This window comes from Entelurus aequoreus, linkage group LG20 (assembly GCF_033978785.1).
Source record: "Entelurus aequoreus isolate RoL-2023_Sb linkage group LG20, RoL_Eaeq_v1.1, whole genome shotgun sequence".
Taxonomy (NCBI): domain Eukaryota; kingdom Metazoa; phylum Chordata; class Actinopteri; order Syngnathiformes; family Syngnathidae; genus Entelurus; species Entelurus aequoreus.
The window spans coordinates 13,084,919-13,111,334 of NC_084750.1; the positions used below are offsets into that span (position 1 = coordinate 13,084,919).

General features: G+C 36.2%; 1 protein-coding gene across 3 annotated transcripts; it reads left to right on the top strand.

Annotated features, from left to right (window-relative positions):
- Nucleotides 1-476: 476 nt before the first annotated feature.
- LOC133635584 (leucine-rich repeat-containing protein 3B-like) lies at nt 477-26,399 on the top strand. 3 transcript variants are annotated; one of them, XM_062028804.1, is made up of 3 exons: nt 477-585; nt 21,501-22,659; nt 25,822-26,399. In XM_062028804.1, exon 2 carries the CDS (start codon nt 21,613-21,615, stop codon nt 22,393-22,395), a length of 783 nt encoding a protein of 260 aa, XP_061884788.1. In that variant the 5' UTR covers nt 477-585; nt 21,501-21,612; the 3' UTR covers nt 22,396-22,659; nt 25,822-26,399. The 3 variants fall into 3 exon arrangements, with proteins under 3 accessions (XP_061884788.1, XP_061884789.1, XP_061884790.1); XM_062028805.1 differs by having other exon boundaries at nt 25,849-26,399; XM_062028806.1 differs by lacking the exon at nt 477-585 and adding an exon at nt 14,691-14,996.
- The last annotated feature ends 17 nt before the right edge of the window (nt 26,400-26,416 follow it).

The following is a 26,416-nucleotide window of genomic DNA, read 5'->3' on the forward strand; positions in this document are numbered from 1 at the left end:
TTGGGCCGGCTCTGCCTTGCAGACTGTATTGATATATATTGATATATAATGTAGGAAGCAGAATATTAATAACAGAAAGAAACAACCCTTTTGTGTGAATGAGGGAGGGAGGTTTTTTGGGTTGGTGCACTAATTGTAATAGTGTATCTTGTGTTTTTTATGTTGATTTAATTAAAAAAAATTAATAAATAAAAAATGATAATAATAAAAAAACCGATACCAATCATTTCCGATATTACATTTTAACGCAATTATCGGACATCTCTAGTATAAATGTTATATAATGCCATAGTTGTTTAGAATAAATAAATACAATGTATAAATATAAGTTCATATTTACATATAATGTGATGAAAAATGTATTTTCTTTGGTCATTTCATGCAAGTATATGTTAACTTTATTTTTGTTACACAACTCCTGTAAATTGGAGAGGAACATATTTTTAGTTCCGGTTTGGTCACATTGTTGGGGGGGACAATTAATAAGTGACGGACTAAAGGAAGCAGCGTGAGACAGCAGCTTAGTTAATGGAGGATCGGCTTCAAAAGAAACTTTATTCCCTCGGAGTTTGTGAGGCCAATGAGGTATGACTCTTTCTGATAATGTATGTGAAATCAATGTGGTTTTTTTTTAAATTGTAAGTTCTGTTTTTCTTATGTATTAGTTCTGGCGGCATTATTTTGGCATCGTTGTTAACGAGAAGAAGGCGTGGCTGAAATAAATGTCTGTTTGAGAAAAACGAACAACTTGAGCCTTGATTAAGACCTCGGAGGGAGTAGCATAATTGATAATTAAAGTGTTTGCTGTTGGGTTTCTTCCTTCTTCATTCATCTTCAATGAATACTCCAGTTGTATGAAAGATGATGGTTTATTTTAAGAATGGTTCAGTACAATGCCTCACAGCACCGGGAAACAAAACATCGGTAACTGTGGGAAAAAGAACACAACTCCATCAAACTTTTCTGTGTGTATGACGTCATTTCCTGGCGCGCAGTGAACCGGAAGAGATCACCTGACGATAGCGCGGATGAACCGGCACTACCGTACATAACCTATTGGAGGCGCATAACAACAACGGCAAGCCTCTCTTCTCATGATACACAGAAACAGCATTAATAACAATGAGATCACATTTACTCAACATTTGCACATTGTAAATCCAAGCACTTTGTTACGTCACAATCGACTTTTGAACTTGCAGGCCCAGGCCACGCCCCCTACTAAATAGGCAAAGTAGCCATGTGCTTGAGCCGGCGTGATCTGACCAATCAGGAGTCAGTAGGAGGAGCCTCTCATGTTTCAAGTGAGTGACGTCAGCCAGACGTGTCCCTTTTGAAAAGATACTCATTTTATTATATAATGAGGTGGAAAATAGAATCCTACACTGGCTTGCCAAATTTCCAAATGCTTATATACTTGTAGGAGGTGACTTAAATACTGTCATTGACAATTCACTTGATAGATGGCCACCAGGCTCTCAAAATAGTGTCAGCTCAAATCTAAAGTTACTAATGCAAAGGCTTGATCTAATTGATGCCTGGAGATATAAAAATCCTGATAAGACATCCTTTACCTGGTCTAACAAGTCAGGCTCAAGAAAATCTAGAATCGACATGTGGTTAATTTCTAAATCACTGCAAAACAATGTTACTGTTCAAATTCTCTCCACTCCTTTGACTGATCATAGAGCTATACAGATTCACATCTCCCTACATCCCTCTCACAATTGTTTAAAAAGCTCATACTGGAAACTCAATAGTTCGGTTTTATGTCATGAAGCAGTTAAGATAAAGATTAAAGATCTAATATAATTGTTTTTTAATAAAGCCAAAACCCAAAACAATTATGGTAGTAATTGGGAACTCTTTAAATATGAGGTAGGTAAATGTATTAGAAAATATTGCAGTAATCTAGCTAAGAATAAGCGTTCTGAAGAAGAAAATGTGATTTCCATCATTACTGCATTATCCTCTTTATGTCCAGATAATATGTCAGCAGAAGAAAAAGAAAGTCTCTTAGAAAACCAAAATAAATTAGACAAAATGTATCAATCGAAAGCAGAAGGAGCCTTTGTAAGATCTAGAAAACAATGGCTGGAGGAAGGTGAACAAAATTCTGCGTATTTCTTTCGTTTAGAAAAATCGCAGGCTCAAAACAACACCATTGATCAACTGAAAATAAACGATTTGATTTGCAATGATGCAAAACAGATTGCAAATTATTGTTCTCAATTTTACAAAAAATTATACAATAGTCAATACTGTGAAAGTGATGCTATTTCGTTTATGGATGCCTTAACTGAAACTAAGTCAATCAGCACAGCTGACCAGGGATTCTGTGACCGTCCAATCTGTCTCAAGGAAGTAGTGGAATCAATTAATAGTTTAAAAAATAACAAATCTCCTGGGGTGGATGGTATTACATCTGAATTCTATAAAATATTTTCAAAAGAGCTAGCTCCTTTCTTACTAGAAGTGTTTTGTGAAAGTATTGATACAGGTGCCCTTCCTCCAACTTTAACACAAGGCCTCATTACCCTTATACCCAAACCAAACAAAGATTTACTGATTATTGATAATTGGCGTCCAATTAGCCTCCTAAACAATGACTATAAGATTGTAGCTATTATTTTTGCTAAACGTTTAAAATTGGTTCTGGATGACATAATTGATGAGACACAGTCAGGATTTATGAGAGGGAGACACATTTCGAATAATATCAGGCTTGTACTTGACATACTGGATTACCCAGAGGTCATTAATGATGAAGGCTTCCTGCTTTTCCTGGACTTCTACAAAGCTTTTGACTCGATCGAACATGAATTTATCTTCAAGACACTTGACAAATTTGGCTTCGGCAATTTTTTCCGCAAAACAATCAAGACTTTGTACTGCAATGGCAATAGTTCAATAAAGCTAAATTCTGGTACATCCCCAAGATTCGAATTAAAACGTGGGATACGGCAAGGTTGTCCTATTTCTCCATATTTATTTTTGTTAGCCACCCAATTGCTATCGGTTCATATAAAATCTAGCTGTTTAAAGGGGATCTCTATATTAGACAGAGAAATAACTATCAGCCAACTGGCTGATGACACAACACTCTTTTTGAAGCACTCTTCTCAAATTCCTCTTGCCTTGGATGTGATTCATGTTTTTTCCTTGGCTTCTGGTCTCCGTCTGAATGTGAATAAGTGTGAACTAATGGCTGTGAAGAGATGTGAAATGATATCTATATGTCAAATTCCAGTTAAGGATAGTATTAATTACCTAGGAATACTTATCACTAAAAATCAGAGTTCTAGATCGGTCTTGAACTTTAATCCAATTGTAGAAAAAACTAAGAAAAGATTTAACCAATGGCTACAGAGAGATTTATCCTTAAAAGGCAGAACCTTGCTTTCCAAAGCAGAAGGTATCTCCAGGCTTACGTATGCGGCTATTTCTTTAGATGTTAACCAAAAAATATGTAAAACTATTGACAAAATACTTGTTGACTTTGTTTGGAAAAACAAAATTCATTATATTAAGAAATCTGTTATAATGAACAATTATAATCAGGGTGGTCTAAACTTTCTGGATTTCACTCCACTAAACAACACCTTCAAGATTAATTGGATAAGACACTATTTGAAAGACCCTACCTCAATTTGGAACTTCATTTCTCATCATGTATTTTCTAACCTTGGAGGCCTAAAATTTTTGCTATTGTGTAACTACAGCATTGATAGAATTCCTGTTGCTCTTTCAAACTTCCACAAACAAGCCCTTCTGGCATGGTCTCTTATATACAAGCACAATTTCTCACCTACCAAATACTTCATTTGGAACAATAAAGATATATGTTACAAAAGGAAATCTCTTTTCCTCAACAATTGGTTCAACAATGATATTATTTTAGTGAGTCAGCTTTTCAATAAGGAAGGTCAACTTTTTAATTACCAAGAATTTCTCAACCACTTTAAGGTCCCTGTAACTCCCAAACAATTTGCCATTGTATTTGATGCCATTCCAACGGGTGTTGTTATGTTGTACAGGGCTTACTCATCTCCTCTTTCTGCTGTAAAAATTGTGAATGATCCACTTGACACTCCTGTGGGGAAACTTTGCTTTGATCAGAAAAATAACAGAAAAATCCGCAGCTTATTCCAAAATGATTGTGTGTCTGTCTCCTATGTAATTGCGCTCTGGAATAATATTGTGAATGACATCTGCTGGGTCAAAACATGGTCCCTTCCTAACAGGTATTTACTTACCAACAAAGTCAAAGAGATATCTTTTAAAATCATTCATCGTTATTACCCTGTAAAGACTGTGATGGTTAGATACAAGAAGGACATTGATGTTACCTGCACCTTATGTAACATGCATCCAGAGACTGTTTACCACCTGTTTTGGACTTGTGAAAGCACTCGATCACTATGGCAGGGCATCTGTCGCTTCATCCTGGACAATATTCATGACAAATTTGTGCTTTGTTTTAAAGATGTGATATTTGGTTTTACACTATATGAACAAAAATTTGAAAAGGAATTTTACCTTTGCAACCTCATTATACTATTGGCTAAGTTTTATATTCATAAATGTAAGTTTCTCAATACCCGACCTGTCTTTTGTGCCTTTAAAAAAGAGTTAGAACTGTACATTAAGACACTCTCTACCTCTAGCAACCAGAAAGCTGTGAAGACGATTATGCAGTGTTCCAAATTTGAGTTGTTTACTGAAATTGAGTGAGCCTATGGCTTTGCACTTTGTTTATATTATATATATGTTTTTTTGCATTCTATTTTAGTTACTTTGAATTTATAACCCCCTGGCGCTGCTTTGTATTCTTTTTGTACTGTTTTGTACTACTTTTGTACTTATTTGATTGTTGAAATGTTGAAATGTATAAATAAAACTTAAAAAAAAAAAAAAAAAAAAAAAAAAAGATACTAATTTTACCTTTGCAACCTCATTATACTATTGGCTAAGTTTTATATTCATAAATGTAAGTTTCTCAATACCCGACCTGTTTTTTGTGCCTTTAAAAAAGATTTAGAACTCTACATTAAAACACTCTCTACCTCTAACAACCAAAAAGCTGTGAAAATGATGATGTTGTGTTCCAAATTTAAGTTATTTACCGAGATTGAGTGAAGTGAGCTTTGCGCTTTGTTTATTTTATAAATATACTTTTTGCATCCTATTTTAGTTACTTTGAATTTACAACCCCCTGGCGCTGTTTTGTACTGTTTTTATACTGTTTTGTAGGCTACATGTTCCAAAAAGAATAAAGCATAAAACACCAGCAGAATTAGAGATATTACAAGTCAAAGTGATGAAGCTTAGTGTTACGCTCATGACTTGGTGGAACTAAACATCAAAGTTCAAGTACCAATGATTGTAACACACACTAGGTGTGGCGAAATTATTACCCTATAACAGGGGTCACCAACGCGGTGCCCGCGGGCACCAGGTAGCCCGTAAGGACCAGATGAGTAGCCCGCTGGCCTGTTCTAAAAATAGCTCAAATAGCAGCACTTACCAGTGAGCTGCCTCTATTTTTTACATTTTATTTATATACTAGCAAGCTGGTCTCGCTTTGCCCGACATTTTTAATTCTAAGAGAGACAAAACTCAAATAGAATTTGAAAATCCAAGAAAATATTTTAAAGACTTGGTTTTCACTTGTTTAAATAAATTCATACATTTTTTTTACTTTGCTTCTTATAACTTTCAGAAAGACAATTTTAGAGAAAAAAATACAACCTTTTTTAAACACATTAAATTCCTTCCTCTTCTTTCCTGACAATTTAAATCAATGTTCAAGTAAAAAAAAATTTTTTTATTGTAAAGAATAATAAATACATTTTAATTTAATTCTTCATTTTAGCTCCTGTTTTTTCGACGAAGAATATTTGTGAAATATTTCTTCAAACTTATTATGATTAAAATTCAAAACAATTATTCTGGCAAATCTAGAAAATCTGTAGAATCAAATTTAAATCTTATTTCAAAGTATTTTGAATTTCTTTTAAAATTTTTATTCTGGAAAATATAGAAGAAATAATGATTTGTCTTTGTTAGAAATATAGCTTGGTCCAATTTGTTATATGTTCTAACAAAGTGCAGATTGGATTTTAACCTATTTAAAACATGTCATCAAAATTCTAAAATTAATCTTAATCGGGAAAAATTACTAATGATGTTCTATAAATTATTTTTTGAATTTTTTCAAAAAGATTCGAATTAGCTAGTTTTTCTCTTCTTTTTTTCGGTTGAATTTTGAATTTTAAAGAGTCGAAGTAAACTATGTTTCAAAATGTAATTGTCATTTTTTTTGTGTTTTCTCCTCTTTTAAACCGCTCAATTAAGTGTAAATATCATTAATTATTAATAATAACATAGAGTTAAAGGTAAATTGAGCAAATTGGCTATTTCTGGCAATTTATTTAAGTGTGTATCAAACTGGTAGCCCTTCGCATTAATCATTACCCAAGAAGTAGCTCTTGCTTTCAAAAAGGTTGGTGACCCCTGCCCTATAAGATGAAGGCAATTGCATTTTATTGATATTTGAAATGTATTCAACGTTTATAAATGAATATTTAAATATACTAAATGTAAAAAAGGGAATAAATATTCAAAATAAGATCATTAAATGAAATCTAGTTTGGTTACGCCATCATGAGCGCAACACAAGGTTGTAAAAGTTTCAACTACAATTCTGAATAAGATGTCAGAAGCAAACTGAAATCAAATACACACAGCTTAAAGATTGATCAATACCTATTTAAATGTGGCAATACATAAATATGATGATTTATCAAAATATACCTGAACAGAACGCTCATGATGGTTACACCAAAAAGTAACGCTATGAATCGCGTTTTTCCAAGTTTTTGGGGCATTTTTATGCTATTTCCAAGCATCTCCTTTTTATTATCGTTGATTTTAAATGGTCAAACTAATGCATATTATGTATACGTGCTCTAGTAAACAAACAAAAAGTCATATTTATTTTGATTGTTACATTTTGAAGTACATTTGCGCAGGTGGGTGCGAATGTAGCCATTACCAGAGCTGTACACACATATATGTGTGTGTTTGTTTGTGTGTTTGTTTGTTTGTTTGTGTGTGTGTGTGTGGATCAACGTTCCCTCTAAGGTGCGCGCCTGCGCAATTGCGCACTGCTCAAGCGTCCTCTGCGCACAGCAAATATATGCCGCGCACCAAATCAAATCCCATTTGAATTCTAAACAAAATAAACACATTTATTCCGTGTCATTTTGCAATGCAACTCTGAGTGACAGTGACAACAAGTAAAGGACAATGTTTTATCAACTGATTGCAATAATGTAAATTTGTTTGAACTATTAAATGAACCAAAAATATGACTTATTTTTATCTTTGTGAAAATATTGGACACAGTGTGTTGTCAAGCTTATGAGATGTGATGCAAGTGTAAGCCACTGTGACACTATTGTTCTTTTTTTTTTATAAATGTCTAATGATAATGTCAATGAGGGATTTTTAATCACTGCTATGTTGTAATTGTAACTAATATTGATACTGTTGTTGATGATAATCATTTTTGTTTTACTACTTTTGGTTTGTTCTGTGGTCGTGTTTGTGTCTCCTCTCAATTGCTCTGTTTATTGCAGTTCTGGGTGTTGCTGGCTCGGGTTTGCTTTTGGAATTGGATTGCATTGTTATGGTATTGCTGTGTATTGTTTTGTTGGATTGATTAATTTAAAAAAAATAAAAAAAATAAAATAAAATAAAATAAATACATTTCAATAAATAACTAAAAATAAATAAATACATTTTAAAAAAATAAGAATCGATTCTGAATCGCACAATGTGAGAATTGCGATTCGAATTCGAATCGATTTTTTCCACACCCCTAATATATATATATATATGCGTGTGTGTGTGAGTGTGTGTTACGGGGAATCAATTGTGAAGTGATTATCATCATCAGGTTGAGCTGGAGTCCATCCCAGCTGAAATTGGATACACCCTAAAAACTGATCACTAATCAATTATACAGACATATGAACTAATAATAATACAGATTGCATAATCAATCACATTAGTGTTCAAAAGAAATTAAATTACACTTTTTTTCAAATATGTATGTACATTTAACTTTACTGTATGTGCACATGTGCCCCTAAAATGAAAGTAACAAAGAAACTGTCCTTCACAAAAATACTCAAGTGAAATTAAAAAAAGATGTTGCATTTAAACTACTCGGACAAGCACAATTTATCCAAGAAAGTTTTGAAGTAAAAGTAAAAAAGTTACTAAAGCAAAAAAGTGACTTAAGTAAAAGTAAGGCAGTAACTGCATATCTGGACCCAGGGCCGGCCCGTGGCATAGGCCGTATAGGCAAATGCTAAGGGCGCCGTCCATCAGGGGGCGCCACGCCAGTGCCACAAATGTTGGAGGGAAAAAAAAAAAAAAAAAGTTGGTACTATTATTTCTAAATACATAAAATAATCCCACGTTAATTAAAATGCAAAGTAAAGCCTATTTAATAGAAATATTATTTGTTACAACATTACGCCCCCCCTCCCCCGGCACGGTGCGCCCCCCCTCCCTTCCCGTATCATGACTCTTTTTGGACGTCCCACATAAAAAAAATCAACACAAGATGTCAAAACGGCCAAAACTGTCAGGTGCCCAGGGAAGAAAAGAAGAGGAGAAACGAGAAAAAGACAGAGGTAGCAGGTAGGTAACGTTAGCCTACATGAAATTATTTGTCTGTTACAGAATGTGATAGTAACCTGGCTTTTTAGCATTAAGCTGATGTTACATGATTCGACAATTGCTAATCAATAAATAGCTAGTTCTGTTTTAACGTCGGGTTAATATTGTGGAGGGGGCTAAATTGTTATGGAAAATAATAATGTAACGTTAGGTAATTACAGTACTCCCTGGTGTACAGTAATTTGTAAGTCATTCTAGTTAATGCAATATTAAAAAGCACAAATAGAGAACCCTGTAGGATCCCCTTTTTTTGTCATATAGTTGTTAAAGTCATACTGGTTTGATATCTTGTTTTGTGCAGTGCCTTATTTATATTGTATTTTTAATTTATTTTATGCAACTTGTTGACATGTTTTATTTTGTGTTTATGTATGTAAAAAATATTGTATTTCATATATTCATTTTTTATTTTTTGTATTCATTTATTTATCCATATTTGTTTTTATCTTGTTAACTATTCTGATTGTTAATTTGCTTTCTTTAAGTAAAAAAAAAGGTCAAAGACAAAGCTATTCGGTTTCTTGTGAGTATACACTTCACTGCCGATGTGGGGGGGGCGCCACCTAAAATTTTGCCTAGGGCGCCAGATTGGTTAGGGCCAGGCCTGTCTGGACCTATAATCTTCAAACTTATCCTGGATAAATCGTCCAGGCTCAGGTGCTGTTTTATGTTTAATTAAAGAAATCCAAATGGACCTGCAGTGTGGGGAAATCAATCAATCAATCAATGTTTATTTATATAGCCCTAAATCACTAGTGTCTCAAAGGGCTGTACAAGCCACAACGACATCCTCGGTGTCGAGTGGGTCTGATATAATATTGTGAAAGTCCAACACATCAGCGAAAGTCCAGTCCATGGTGGGGCCAGCGGGAACCATCCCGAGTGGAGACGGGTCAGCAGCGTAGAGATGTCCCCATCTGATGGACAGGCTAGCGGTCCACCCCGGAGCAGAGTAGAAAAGAAAAGAAAAGAAACGGCAGATCAACTGGTCTAAAAAGGGAGTCTATTTAAAGGCTAGAGTATACAAATGAGTTTTAAGATGAGACTTAAATGCTTCTACTGAGGTAGCATCTCTAACTTTTACCGGGAGGGCATTCCATAGTATTGGAGCCCGAATAGAAAACGCTCTATAGCCCGCAGACTTTTTTTGGGCTCTGGGAATCACTAATAAGCCGGAGTTCTTTGAACGCAGATTTCTTGCCGGGACATATGGTACAATACAATCGTCAAGATAGGCAGGAGCTTGACCGTGTAGTATTTTATACGTAAGTAGTAAAACCTTAAAGTCGCATCTTAGGTGCACAGGAAGCCAGTGCAGGTGAGCCAGTATAGGCGTAATATGATCAAACTTTCTTGTTTTTGTCAAAAGTCTAGCAGCCGCATTTTGTACCATCTGTAATCTTTTAATGCTAGACATAGGGAGGCCCGAAAATAATACGTTACAGTAATCGAGACGAGATGTAACGAACGCATGGATAATGATCTCAGCATCGCTTGTGGACAAAATGGAACGAATTTTAGCGATATTACGGAGATGAAAGAAGGCCGTTTTAGTAACACTCTTAATGTGTGACTCAAACGAGAGAGTTGGGTCGAAGATAATACCCAGATTCTTTACCGAGTCGCCTTGTTTAATTGTTTGGTTGTCAAATGTTAAGGTGGTATTATTAAATAGATGTTGGTGTTGAGCAAGACCGATAATCAGCATTTCCGTTTTCTTAGCGTTGAGTTGCAAAAAGTTAGCGGACATCCATTGTTTAATTTCATTAAGACACGCCTCCAGCTGACTACAATCCGGCGTGTTGGTCAGCTTTAGGGGCATGTAGAGTTGAGTGTCATCAGCATAACAGTGAAAGCTAACACCGTATTTGCGTATAATGTCACCTAGCGGCAGCATGTAAATACTAAAGAGTGCAGGGCCAAGAACTGAACCCTGGGGAACTCCGCACGTTACCTTAACATAGTCCGAGGTCACATTGTTATGGGAGACACACTGCATCCTGTCAGTAAGATAAGAGTTAAACCAAGACAAGGCTAAGTCTGACATCCCAATACGCGTTTTGATACGCTCTAATAAAATATTATGATCAACAGTATCGAAAGCGGCGCTAAGATCAAGAAGCAGCAACATAGATGAAGCATCAGAATCCATCGTCAGCAATAGATCATTAGTCATTTTTGCGAGGGCTGTCTCCGTAGAGTGATTTGCCCTGAAACCGGATTGAAAAGGTTCACAGAGATTGTTAGTCACTAAGTGTTCATTTAGCTGCTGTGCGACAATTTTTTCGAGATAAACGGTAGGTGGGACACCGGCCGGTAGTTCACCATGAGGTCAGGATCGAGGTTAGGTCTTTTGAGTAGAGGATGAATAACCGCTTTTTTGAATGCTAGAGGAACAGTACCAGAGGAAAGTGATAGGTTTATAATATTTAACACTGATGGACCTAATAAAACAAAAAGCTCCTTGATAAGTTTCCCAGGAATTGGGTCAAGTAAACATGTTGTTTGTTTTGTCCCATTTACACATTTTAACAATTCCTCCAATGTTATTTCATCAAAGAGAGAGAAACTATTTTGGAGGGCAATGTCCGTCGTATATACAGTCATATTTGTGTTAACAGAACCCAGTTGTGGGTGGGATGCATTGTCTTTAATCTCTTTTCTGATGAGTTCAATTTTCTTATTAAAGAAATTCATAAAGTCATCTGCTGAGTGGGTGGAGCTACTGGGAGGAGTCCCTTGTTGGGTTAGCGATGCTACTGTACTAAACAAAAATTTAGGATCATTTTTGTTGAGGTGGATGAGATTTGAGTAATATTTAGCTTTAGCTGAGGTAAGCATGCGTTTATAAGTTATTAAACTATCACTCCATGCTTGATGGAAAACCTCAAGTTTAGTCGCACGCCATTTGCGTTCCAGCTTTCTACATGATAATTTCTGGGCTTTAGTTTCTTCTGTAAACCATGGGGTACGCCTTTTAGGGGCCCTTTTTAGCTTTAGCGGTGCTACAATATCAATGGTGTCGCGCAGGGCGTCGTTAAAGTTGTTAGTGAGGTTATCAATAGAGCCCACATAATTTGGGAAAGGTGCCATTACTGAAGGCAGTAGGTCAGTAAGAGTCGTCGTTGTGGCAGTATTAATGTTGCGGCTGCTATAGTAGTTATTATTATTATTATTAGTTTGTTGACAATGAGTCCGAACTTCGAATTTTATAAGGTAATGATCGGACATTACTTTAGTGTACGGGAGTATCGTAACTTTAGAGGTGGTGACACCCCTGACAAGCACTAGATCTATCGTATTACCGTTGCGATGCGTGGGTTCATTTATTATTTGTGTAAGACCACAGCTATCAATTATAGTCTGGAGCGCCACGCATGGAGGGTCCGATGGGGTATTCATATGGATGTTAAAGTCTCCCATTATGATTATATTGTCGGCGTGCGTCACTAGATCAGCAACGAACTCTGAAAATTCATTGATAAAGTCCGAATAGGGCCCAGGGGGGCGGTAGATGACAGCCAGGTGGAGAGGCAGCGGTGTGACAAACCTCATAGTGAGCACCTCAAACGAGTTATATTTATTATTTAGGTCCGAGGTAAGGCTAAAGTTTTTGTTGTATATTAGTGCAACACCCCCACCCCTTTTAATGGGGCGGGCAATATGCGTTCCCGCATAGCCAGGAGGAGACGCCTCACCCAGCGCAAAAAATTCGTCTGGTTTGAGCCAGGTCTCGGCTAGACCAACGACATCAAGATTGTTGTCTCTGATGACTTCATTAACTAATAACGTTTTGGAAGACAATGACCTTATGTTTAAAAAGCCCATATTATAGGTAGTGGGCTGTTTTGAGGAGTTTTTGTTGAAAGTATCCGTAGTAGCAATATTAATAATGTTACGTTTATTATGCATAGTGCACTTTAAATAATTTCGACCATATCTAGGAATTGATATGACAGGAATTTTTAGATTGTTTGCCACCTCAGTAAAATGCATGTCCACCTCTGACGCAGAAAAAACATTATGTGAGTTGTATATTATTCTAGAAGAATTGCTATGTGTGCAGGGATTATCCAGCCTGGCGCTGGCTAGTTCTAGCTTAACAGACTCCTTATTAGCGCTTCTTTGTGGATTAGCATTTAGCTTTTTCGTTAGCCCCGCTAACAACAAAGCATTTAGCTTTGTTGTTAGCCCCGCCCGACACCCCCGCTTCTGCTTCCGAGCGCATCGCTTACGTCTCTTTCGCTGTCGGTCTCCGCTGGTAGTCGACGCCGCTGCTTCAAAGGCCACTGCTGGATGTAGCTCGCGAAGAATTCCCAAGCTAGCGAGCAGGTCCATCGTACACGCATCTATCAGCCCAAAATGGCCCGATCTCTCCACATCCAGAATTGTAAGTCGGTCATAAGTGATCACGGAGTGAACACGCTGTGAGCCAGCCATGAAATTGACTGAATTGAGGGGTATTTTTGCCCTCACTTCCAGGAGCGCTCGCACGAAGCCGCTGCTCTGAAGCGCAGCCATCTTGGAAACAATGTTTGTGTACATTTACATTTAATAGTTACAAATATAATATTCCTTTCATCAAGTGTAGGCCAGCAATATTGACAAATAATACATTTCTTCAACATCCATATACAGCAGGGGTCACCAACGCGGTGCCCGCGGGCACCAGGTAGCCCGTAAGGACCAGATGAGTAGCCCGCTGGCCTGTTCTAAAAATAGCTCAAATAGCAGCACTTACCAGTGAGCTGCCTCTATTTTTTAAATTGTATTTATTTACTAGCAAGCTGGTCTCGCTTTGCTCGACATTTTTAATTCTAAGAGAGACAAAACTCAAATAGAATTTGAAAATTTCAAGAAAATATTTTAAAGACTTGGTCTTCACTTGTTTAAATAAATTCTTCTTTTTTTTTTACTTTGCTTCTTATAAATTTCAGAAAAACAATTTTAGAGAAAAAAATACAACCTTAAAAAGGATTTTAGGATTTTTAAACACATATACCTTTTTACCTTTGAAATTCCTTCCTCTTCTTTCCTGACAATTTAAATCAATGTTAAAGTAATTTTTTTATTTTTTATTATAAAGAATAATAAATACATTTTAATTTAATTCTTCATTTTAGCTTCTGTTTTTTCGACGAAGAATATTTGTGAAATATTTCTTTAAACTTATTATGATTAAAATTCAAAAAAATTATTCTGGCAAATCTAGAAAATCTGTCGAATCAAATTTAAATCTTATTTCAAAGTCTTTTGAATTTCTTTTAAAATTTTTGTTCTGGAAAATCTAGAAGAAATAATGATTTGTCTTTGTTAGAAATATAGCTTGGTCCATCCATTCATCCATCCATTTTCTACCACTTATTCCCTTTGGGGTTGCTGGAGCCTATCTCAGCTACTATTGGGCGGAAGGCGGGGTACACCCTGGACAAGTCGCCACCTCATCGCTTGGTCCAATTTGTTATATATTCTAACAAAGTGCAGATTGGATTTTAACCTATTTAAAACATGTCATCAAAATTCTAAAATTAATCTTAATAAGGAAAAATGACTAATGATGTTCCATAAATTCATTTTTTTAATTTTTTCAAAAAGATTCGAATTAGCTAGTTTTTCTCTTCTTTTTTTCGGTTGAATTTTGAATTTTAAAGAGTCGAAATTGAAGATGAACTATGTTTCAAAATTTAATTGTCATTTTTTTCGTGTTTTCTCCTCTTTTAAACCGTTCAATTAAGTGTAAATATCATTAATTGTTAATAATAACATAGAGTTAAAGGTAAATTGAGCAAATTGGCTATTTCTGGCAATTTATTGAAGTGTGTATCAAACTGGTAGCCCTTCGCATTAATCACTACCCAAGAAGTAGCTCTTGCTTTCAAAAAGGTTGCTGACCCCTGGTGTATATAGTATCGATATATAAGGTAATACACGGAACATCTTTCATTTCATTTGAAGTACTTTTGTACCACAGAAAAATAACACATATGATCTTTCACATCAATTATTAGTATTTTACCCGCCATGATTTTTGACGTGGAGTACAACTAGTGTTTTATAGCGAAAAGCCCAAAGCGGAAACGGAAGTGCTGCGTGTTTGCCGGCTGCGGGCTTGACGCGCGCTTGTAGTCCGTAGTTGGAAACGTGTTGTACTCCGATATGACGTGGAACATGAATCAAATAGAATGTGAAGATGGGGGACGAGGAGGACGGTGCAGGTGTCTTCGGTCACGTGATGTTTGCAGGTGAGGTCTTCTTCACACATGACGCATGTTGTTGCTGCTCCTCTCATGTTGTTGCTGCTCCTCTCATCTTCTCTCCTCTTCCTCTCCTCTCCTCTCATCTCATGGTTTAGCAAACCCAAGCAATCAAAAAAACGTCGTTCCGTGTGTGCGTTCATGCGCGTGCACGTCTGTATGTGCACGTGCGACCCAACCCGTTTCACATGTGGAATGGAAATGATTCAAACATATAATGAGGGAAAATGTTTTAACATAGAATGGAAATAATTTACATGTAGAATGCAAATCATTCACATGTGCAATGGAAATAATTCAAACATATAACGGGGGAAAAAAATCAAATGTAGAATGGAAATAATTCACATCTAGAATGCAAAAAATTCACATGTGGAATGAAAAAAAAAATCAAATATAAAATGAAAAGAATTCATATGTGGAATTCAAATAATTCAAACATGTAATGGAAAAAAATCTAACGTAGAATGAAAATAATGGGGGGAAAAAATCAAATATAGAATGCAAATAATTCACATGTAGAATGCAAATAATTCACATGTGGAATGGAAAAAAATGAAATATAGAATGCAAATCATTCACATGTGGAATGGAAATAATTCACATGTAGAATGAAAAGAATTCACATGTGGAATGGAAAAAAAAATCACATATGAAATGAAAATAATTCACATGTTGAATGGAAATAATTCAAACGTAATGGAAAAAAAATGAAATATAGAATGCAAATAATTCACATGTAGAATGCAAATAATTCACATGTGGAATGGAAAAAAAAATCAAATACAGAATGCAAATAATTCACATGTAGAATGCAAATAATTCACATGTGGAATGGAAAAAATTCACATGTGCAATGGAAATAATTCAAACATATAATGGGGGGGAAAAAATCAAATGTAGAATGGAAATAATTCACATCTAGAATGCAAAAAATTCACATGTGGAATGAAAAAAAAAAAAATCAAATATAAAATGAAAAGAATTCACATGTGGAATGCAAAAAATTCAAACATGTAATGGAAAAAAAATCTAACGTAGAATGAAAATAATGGGGGGAAAAAAACAAATATGGAATGAAAATAATTCACATGTTGAATGCAAATAATTCACATGTGGAATGGAAAAAAATGAAATATAGAACGCAAATCATTCACATGTGGAATGGAAATAATTCACATGTAGAATGAAAAGAATTCACATGTGGAATGGAAAAAAAAATCACATATGAAATGAAAATAATTCACATGTTGAATGGAAATAATTCAAACGTAATGGAAAAAAAATCAAATATAGAATGCAAATAATTCACATGTAGAATGCAAATAGTTCACATGTGGAATGGAAAAAAAAATCAAATACAGAATGCAAATAATTCACATGTAGAATGCAAATAATTCACATGTGGAATGGAAAAAATTCAAACATAATGGAAAAAAAAATCTAACGTAGAATGAAAATAATGGGGGAAAAAAATCAAATATAGAATGAAAATAATTCACATGTAGAATGCAAATCAATCACATGTGCAATGGAAATAATTCAAACATATAATGGGGGAAAAAATCTAACAGAATGGAAATAATTCACATGTGGAATGGAAATAATTCAAACATATAATGAGGGAAAAAATCTAACATAGAATGTAAATAATTCACATGTAGAATGCAAATAATTCAAACATAATGGACATTTTTTTTAATGTTGAATGGAAATAATTCACATGTAGAATGCAAATCATTCACATGTGCAATGGAAATAATTCAAACATATAATGGGGGAAAAAAATCAAATGTAGAATGGAAATAATTCACATCTAGAATGCAAAAAATTCACATGTGGAATGAAAAAAAATATATATATAAAATGAAAATAATTCACATGTGGAATGCAAATAATTCAAACATGTAATGGAAAAAAAATCTAACGTAAAATGAAAATAATGGGGAAAAAAATCAAATATAGAATGCAAATAATTCACATGTAGAATGCAAATAATTCACATGTGGAATGGGAAAAAAATGAAATATAGAATGCAAATCATTCACATGTGGAATGGAAATAATTCACATGTGGAATGGAAAAAAAAATCACATAAAATGAAAATAATTCACATGTGGAATGCAAATAATTCAAACATGTAATGGGAAAAAAATCTAATATAGAATGCAAATAATTCACATGTAGAATGCAAATAATTCACATGTGGAATGGAAAAAAAAAATCAAATGTAGAATGCAAATAATTCACATGTGAAATAAAAATAATTCACGTGTGGAATGGGAAAAAAAAATAATTCAAACATATAATGGGGAAAAAAATCAAACGTAGAATGGAAATAATTCACATGTAGAATGAAAAGAATTCACATGTGGAATGGAGAAAAAAATCAAATATAAAATGAAAATAATTCACATGTGGTTTGGAAATAATTCAAACATATAATGGGGAAAAAAATCAAATGTAGAATGGAAATAATTCACATCTAGAATGCAAAAAATTCACATGTGGAATGAAAAAAAAATCAAATATAAAATGAAAATAATTCACATGTGGAATGCAAATAATTCAAACATGTAATGGAAAAAAATCTAACGTAGAATGAAAATAATGGAAAAAAAAATCAAATATAGAAGGAAAATAATTCACATGTAGAATGCAAATAATTCACATATGGAATGGGAAAAAAATCAAATATAGAATGCAAATCATTCACATGTGGAATGGAAATAATTCAAACATACAATGGAAAAAAAATCAAATGTAGAATGCAAATAATTCACATAAATAATAATATAAATGGGTTATACTTGTATAGCGCTTTTCTACCTTTAAGGTACTCAAAGCGCTTTGACACTATTTCCACATTCACCCATTCACACACACATTCACACACTGATGGCGGGAGCTGCCATGCAAGGCGCTAACCAGCAGCCATCAGGAGCAAGGGTGAAGTGTCTTGCCCAAGGACACAACGGACGTGACTAGGATGGTAGAAGGTGGGGATGTGAAATAAAAATAATTCACGTGTGGAATGGGAAAAAAATCAAATATAGAATGAAAATAATTCACTTGTGGAATGGAAAAAAATCTAATGTTGAATGGAAATAGTTCAAACATATAATGGAAACAAAATCTAACGTAGGATGAAAATAATTCACATGTAGAATGCAAATCATTCACAAGTGGCTTGGAAATAATTCAAACATATAATGGGGGAAAAAAATCAAATGTAGAATGGAAATAATTCACATGTAGAATGCAAAAAATTCACATGTGGAATGGAAAAAAAAATCAAATATAAAATGAAAAGAATTCACATGTGGAATGCAAATAATTCAAACATGTAATGGAAAAAAAATCTAACGTAGAATGAAAATAATGGAAAAAAAAAATCAAATATAGAATGAAAATAATTCACATGTAGAATGCAAATAATTCACATGTGGAATGGGGAAAAAATCACATATAAAATGAAAAGAATTCACATGTGGAATGCAAATAATTCAAACATGTAATGGAAAAAAAATCTAATATAGAATGAAAATAATTCACATGTAGAATGCAAATAATTCACATGTGGAATGGAAATAATTCAAACATACAATGGGAAAAAAACAAATGTAGAATGCAAATAATTCACATGTGAAATAAAAATAATTCACGTGTGGAATGGAAATAATTCACATGTGGAATGGAGAAAAAAAATCAAATATAGAATGAAAATAATTCATATGTAGAATGAAAATAATTCACATATGGAATGGAAAAAAAAATCAAATATAGAATGAAAATAATTCATATGTAGAATGAAAATAATTCACATGTGGAATGGAAAAAAAAATCAAATATAGAATGAAAATAATTCATATGTAGAATGAAAATAATTCATATGTAGAATGAAAATAATTCACATATGGAATGGAAAAAAAAATCAAATATAGAATGCAAATAATTCACATGTAGAATGCAAATAATTCACATGTGGAATGGAAAAAAATCAAATATAGAATGCAAATAATTCACATGTAGAATGCAAATAATTCACATTTGGAATGCAAAAAAATCACATGTGGAATGGAAAAAATAAATCAAATATAGAATGAAAATAATTCACATGTGGAATGGAAATAATTCAAACATGTAGTGGAAAAAAAATCTAACGTAGAATGAAAATAATGGGAAAAAAAATCAAATATAGAATGCAAATAATTCACATGTAGAATGCAAATAATTCACATGTAGAATGCAAATAATTCACATGTGGAATGGAAAAAAATCAAATATAGAATGCAAATAATTCACATGTAGAATGCAAATAATTCACATGTGTAATGGAAAAAATTCAAACATAATGGAAAAAAAATCTAACGTAGAATGAAAATAATGGGGAAAAAATCAAATATAGAATGAAAATAATTCATATGTAGAATGAAAATAATTCACATGTGGAATGGAGAAAAAAAATCAAATATAGAATGAAACTAATTCATATGTAGAATGAAAATAATTCACATATGGAATGGAAAAAAAAATCAAATATAGAATGAAAATAATTCATATGTAGAATGAAAATAATTCACATGTGGAATGGAAAAAAAAATCAAATATAAAATGAAAATAATTCATATGTAGAATGAAAATAATTCACATATAGAATGGAAAAAAAAATCAAATATAGAATGAAAATAATTCACATGTAGAATGAAAATAATTCACATGTGGAATGGAAAAATACCTGTCTCAGACTAAATCTGACCAATCTAAGTCTCATACTAGATCTAACCAATCTAAGTCCAAGACTATATCTGACCTGTCTCAGACTAAATCTGACCAATCTAAGTCTAATACTAGATCTGACCAACCTAAGTCTAATACTAGATTTGACCAATCTAAGTCCAAGACTATATCTGACCTGTCTCAGACTAAATCTGACCAATCTAAGTCTAATACTAGATTTGACCAATCTAAGTCTAATACTAGATCTAACCAATCTAAGTCCAAGACTATATCTGACCTGTCTCAGACTAAATCTGACCAATCTAAGTCCAAGACTATATCTGACCTGTCTCAGACTAGCTCTGACCAGCAATCTAAGTTAAATACTAGATATAACCAATCTAAGTCGAAGACTAGATCTGACCAGTATACTACTAAATGTGTCCAATCTAAGTCTAAGACTAGATATGACCAGTATACTACTAGATTTGTCCAATCTAAGTCTAAAACCAGATCCAAATAATCTTAGATTATGACTAGATTTGACCAATCTAAATCCAAGACAAGATTTGCCAAATTTAAATCTCTGACTAGATCTGACAAAACTAAGTCTACTACTAGATCTGACCAATCAAGTCTTAGATTCGATCTGACAAAATACGTCTAAGACTAGATCTGACCAGTCTATGTCTAAGACTAGATCTGACCAGTCTATGTCTATGACTGGATCTGACCAATCTATGTCTAAGACTAGATCTGACCAGTCTATGTCTATGACTGGATCTGACCAATCTAAGTCTAAGACTAGATCTGACCAGTCTATGTCTATTACTGGATCTGACCAATCTATGTCTAAGACTAGATCTGACCAGTCTATGTCTATGACTGGATCTGACCAATCTATGTCTAAGACTAGATCTGACCAGTCTATGTCTATGACTGGATCTGACCAATCTATGTTTAAGACTAGATCTGACCAGTCTATGTCTATGACTGGATCTGACCAATCTAAGTCTAAGACTAGATCTGACCAGTATACTACTAGATGTGTCCCATCTAAGTCCAAGACAACAGCCAGTCGCTATGACTGTGTTAGAGTGACGAGATCTGACCATTCTAAGTCCAAGACAAGATTTGACCAATCTAAGTCTGACTAGATCTGGCAAATCTAAGTCTAAGACTAGATGTGACCAATTTAAGTCTCATACTAGATCTAACCAATCCAAGTCCAAGATTATATCTGACCTGTCTCAGACTAAATCTGACCAATCTAAGACTAGCTCTGACCAGTATACTAGTATATGTGACCAATCTGAGTTTAAGACTAGATCCAACAAATATTAGTCTATGACTAGATCTGATCAATCAAAGTTCAAGACAAGATTTGACCAATTTAAGTCTCTGATTAGATCTGCTGAATGGAAGTCTGTCTAGAGGTCACAAATCTAAGTCTAAGAATAAATGCGACCAATCTAAGTCTCATACTAGATTTGACCAATCTAAGTCGTTGACTAGATCTGACGAATATAAGTCTAACTAGATGTGACCAATCTAAGTCTCATACTAGATTTGACCAATCTAAGTCTATGGCTAGATGTGACCAATCTAAGTCTCATACTAGATCTGACCAATCATGGCCATGGCTCAGTAATCAAGACTTAGTTAGCCATGGCCATGGCTCAGTAATCAAGACTTAGTTAGCAGTCAACCCTATCATCACAACCAAGGTCATATTCCAGATGACAAACCTCATCTTGACTTGTTTGGTTCCAGGTTGTGCTGATCCTCCAGTAGCTGCAGTTGGCCCGCATTTGTCTCCCATGACTTGCCTTTGAAGAACCAGTGGTGCTGGTCCCAGACGGGATGCCGCAGACAGCCAGTCACTATGACTGTGTTAGAGTTGTGGCTGTCACGCTCCATCCCCATGTGCCTGCTCCTCCAGAGCCTGGTACTCATGGTCCTGTGTTTTCCTTCGGCCAGCATGTGTCCCAGAGGCTGCAACTGTCAGCGCGACCTCCACCTTCATGGGCTCAATGTCAGCTGCAGTCAGTCCCGGCTCAAAGAGATCCCTCCCAGCCTGCCGGTGGACACGGTCTTGTTGAGGCTGGACCACAACCAGATAGACAGTGTTCCCGATCAGGCTTTCCACGGACTTTGGCTTTTGAGAGAGCTCAACCTTTCCTACAATACCGTGGAGACGCTCGGAGATGGCGCGTTCAGCGGCATAGAGGCAACGCTCCAAGTGCTGGACCTGTCCCATAACCGCATCACCAGTGTGCACAGGGAGGCCTTTTCCCGCCTCAAGGCTCGCGTTATCATGGACGATAATCCCTGGCACTGCGACTGCGCCCTCCAGCAGGCCATCGGCGGGATGGCCCACAACCACGAATCCACCACTCGGGTTTTGTGCAGGAGCTCTGAGCTTCGGGACCAGGAGGGACGGCCCTTCCTGGCAGTGGCCGGCGATCTCTGCAACGTCACCAAAAGGACAACGGACTACGCCATGCTGGTGACCATGTTCTGTTGGTTCGCCATGGTCATTTCATACGTGGTCTATTACGTTCGTCAGAACCAGGAGGATGCCAGGCGACACCTGGAGTACCTCAAGTCTCTTCCCAGCAAGCCCAAGAAAGCAGAAGAGGCTGACGACATAAGCACTGTGGTCTGAGGGGAGCCTCCAACTGTCCCGTGAAGATAAGGCTTCTTCCTGCAAATATCGCTTGTGTAATCGTCTTACTTGTCTTCGTGGTCTTGAATTTCACACTCGGCTTCAACATTTACAGTCCGGCTTAAGAAACCAAATGAGGGTCCAACGACACGTTAAGATTTGTAATCTTTTCTAAACGGTTGGACTAAAACCTTGAACACTCAAGCTGTCTTCAGCCAACGTGCAAAAGCCAAAAAGCAGTGAAGTTGTCACGTTGTGTAAATGGTAAATAAAAAGAGAATACAATGATTTGCTAATCCTTTTCAACTTATATTCTATTGAATAGACTGCAAAGACAAGATATTTCATGTTCACACTGAGAAACTTCTTTTGTTTTTGCAAATAATCATGAACTTAGAATTTAAAGGCCGACTGAAATGATTTTTTTTTATTTAAACGGGAATAGCAGATCCATTCTATGTGTCATACTTGATCATTTCGCGATATTGCCATATTTTTGCTGAAAGGATTTAGTAGAGAAAATCGACGAAAAAGTTCGCAACTTTTGCTCGCTGATTAAAAAAAAAGCCTTGCCTGTACCGGAAGTAGCGTGACGTCACAGGAGCTAGTATTCCTCACAATTCCCCGTTGTTTACAATGGAGCGAGAGAGATTCGGACCGAGAAAGTGACGATTACCCCATTAATTTGAGCGAGGATGAAAGATTCGTGGATGAGGAACGTTACAGTGAAGGACTTGAGAGGCAGTGATGGACGTATCTTTTTTCGCTCTGACCGTAACTTAGGTACAAGCTGGCTCATTGGATTCCACACTCTCTCCTTTTTCTATTGTGGATCACAGATTTGTATTTTAAACCACCTGGGATACTATATCCTCTTGAAAATGAGAGTCGAGAACGCGAAATGGACATTCAGTGCCTTTTATCTCCACGACAATACATCGGCGAAATGCTTTAGCTACGAGCTAACGTGATAGCGTCGTGCTTTAACTGCATATAGAAACAAAAAAAATAAACCCCTGACTGGAAGGATAGATAGAAAATCAACAATACTATTAAACCGTGGACATGTAAATACACGGTTAATGCTTTCCAGGCTGGCGAAGGTTAACAGTGCTGTGCTAACGACGCCATTGAAGCTAACTTAGCAACCGGACCGCACAGAGCTATGCTAAAAACATTAGCTCTCCACCTATACCAGCCAGCCTTCATCTGCTCATCAACACCCATGCTCACCTGCGTTCCAGCGATCGACGGAAGGACGAAGGACTTCACCCGATGCGTTTGGCGGCCCGGAGACGTAGGAAGTCAAGGTGAGGTCGGCGGCTAGCGCGTCTGCTCTCCAACAAAGTCCTCCTGGTTGTGTTGCTGTAGTCCGCTGCTAATACACCGATCCCACCTACAACTGTCTTCTTTGCAGCCTTCATTGTTCATTAAACAAATTGCAAAAGATGTCCAGAATACTGTGGAATTATGAAATGAAAACAGAGCTTTTTGTATAGGATTCTACGGGGTACCATAACTTCCGTTAAACTGACTACGTCACGCGCATACGTCATCACACCGCGACGTTTCAGCCGGATATTTCCCGGGAAATTTAAAATGTCACTTTATAAGTTAACCCGGCCGTATTGGCATGTGTTGCAATGTTAAGATTTCATCATTGATATATAAACTATCAGACTGCGTGGTCGCTAGTAGTGGCTTTCAGTAGGCCTTTAAAGGCAGCAACACATTGCAAAAAAAGTTGTCACAGGGGCATTTTTATCAGTGTGTTACATGGCCTTTCCTTTTAACAACACTCAGTAAAGGTTTGGGAACTGAGGAGACACATTTTTGAAGTGGAATTCTTTCCCATTCTTGCTTGATGTACAGCTTAAGTTGTTCAACAGTCCGGGGGTCTCAGTTGTGCTATTTCAGGCTTCATTTTGCACCACACATTTTCAATGGGAGACAGGTCTGGACTACAGGCAGGCCAGTCTAGTACCCGCACTCTTTTACTATGAAGCCACGCTGTTGTAACACGTGGCTTGGCATTGTCTTGCTGTAATAAGCAGGGGCGTCCATGATTGTGGAAGGACTCTTTCCTCCGGGTTCCTCTGACCACCAAGGAGAGACATGACGGCGTGGCAGTTTTGAGATTTTGTTTATTTTGCAATAAACCTCAGCTCTGGTCGGGTCGCTTTTCAGCACTCGCCTCTTCTACCGTCTCGCTCTTCCGGTCGCTTTTCAGTCTTCCGGGTCTCTGGTGACGGTCGCGCTCTTTGGGTTGCTTTCCAGCTTGCCGCTTGCGTCTCCGTCTCCGTCTTGCTCGGGTTCGGGTTCTCTCTTCGCCACTCGCTACAACTTCTCCAACTTCTCCAGACCCCTCCGTCTCTGCTGATGCTCTGTCGCCGATCTCAGAGCCGGCCCCGGCACCCCCCGCCTCGCTGCAGGTCCGCAGGCCACGCCTCCTCACAATGATAACTTTGCTTGGATGGCAACATATGTTGCTCCAAAAGCTGTATGTACCTTTCAGCATTAATGGTGCCTTCACAGATCTGTAAGTTACCCATGTCTTGGGCACTAATACACCCCCATACCATCACACATGCTGCCTTTTACACTTTGCGCCTAGAACAATCCGGATGGTTCTTTTCCTCTTTGGTCCGGAGGACACGACGTCCACAGTTTCCAAAAACAATTTGAAATGTGGACTCGTCAGACCGCAGAACACTTTTCCACTTTGCATCAGTCCATCTTAGATGAGCTCGGGCCTAGCGAAGCCGGCGGCGTTTCTGGGTGTTGTTGATAAATGACTTTGGCTTTGCATAGTAGAGTTTTAACTTGCCCTTACAGATGTAGCGACCAACTGTAGTTACTGACAGTGGTTTTTTAAGTGTTCCTGAGCCTATGTGGTGATATCCTTTACACACTGATGTCGGTTTTTACGTGCAGTGATTCTCTGAACCTTTTGATGATATTACGGAGCGTGGACGGTGAAATCCCTAAATTCCTTGCAATAGCTGGTTGAGAAATGTTGTTCTTAAACAATTTGCTCAGGCATTTGTTGACAAAGTGGTGACCCTCGACCCCGTCCTTGTTTGTGAATGACTGAGCATTTCATGGAATCTACTTTTATACCCAATCATGGCACCCACCTGTTCCCAGCTAGCCCGTTCACCTGTGGGATGTTCCAAATAAGTCTTTGATGAGCATTCCTCAACTTTCTCAGTCTTTTTTGCCACTTGTGCAAGCTTTTTTGAAACATGTGACAGGCATCAAATTCCAAACGAGCTAATATTTGTAAAAAAAAATAACAAAGTTTACCAGTTCAAATGTTAAATATCTTGTCTTTGCAGTCTATTCAATTGAATATAAGTTGAAAAGGATTTGCAAATATTCTCTTTTTATTTACCATTTACACGCTTTTGGCTTTTGTACTTACAGTGCTTTCTGTCATTGTGCTAATTCAAGGATGGCGTCAGAGAAACTTCCAGAAGACAAAGCCGAGTGGGAGTTTGTTTCCAGAAGGAGCATGATCTTGTATGACCAGGAACTTATTCTGTATTTTAGTGGTTCTTATCGTTTATTTTTTTGTCACACTTTCGTTTTGCTTGCAAACATGTGGAGGCGGCATGTGAAAAAAAGTACTAAAGTCAACAAATACTGGCCTCAAGTTTCATACATGGTCAATTAGAAGAAGAAAAAAAAAATCATTTTTCTACACTTGACCTTCTTGTCTTATAATGTTGGCTAACAAAGAGAAGAATTCAATTTAGGTCCAAATGTTGTTTTAAAATACTTGTTTTTATTTAATACAGTTTGATTTAAACAAAAATAAAACCGAAAAGCATTTGTAATATTTTTATTTGTATAAGAAATGTGACTTTTTGTCTAAAGTCCTTATTTTATTTGACTTTGAAACGACCTTGTGACTTTTGCACTTCCTGTAGCTGTACGTCGTTGTGGAAAGATGGCAGCTCACCTCTTCGTGGAGACTCACCAGTACCTTGTTGTGTTTTAATAAAGATGTCGCTCGTAC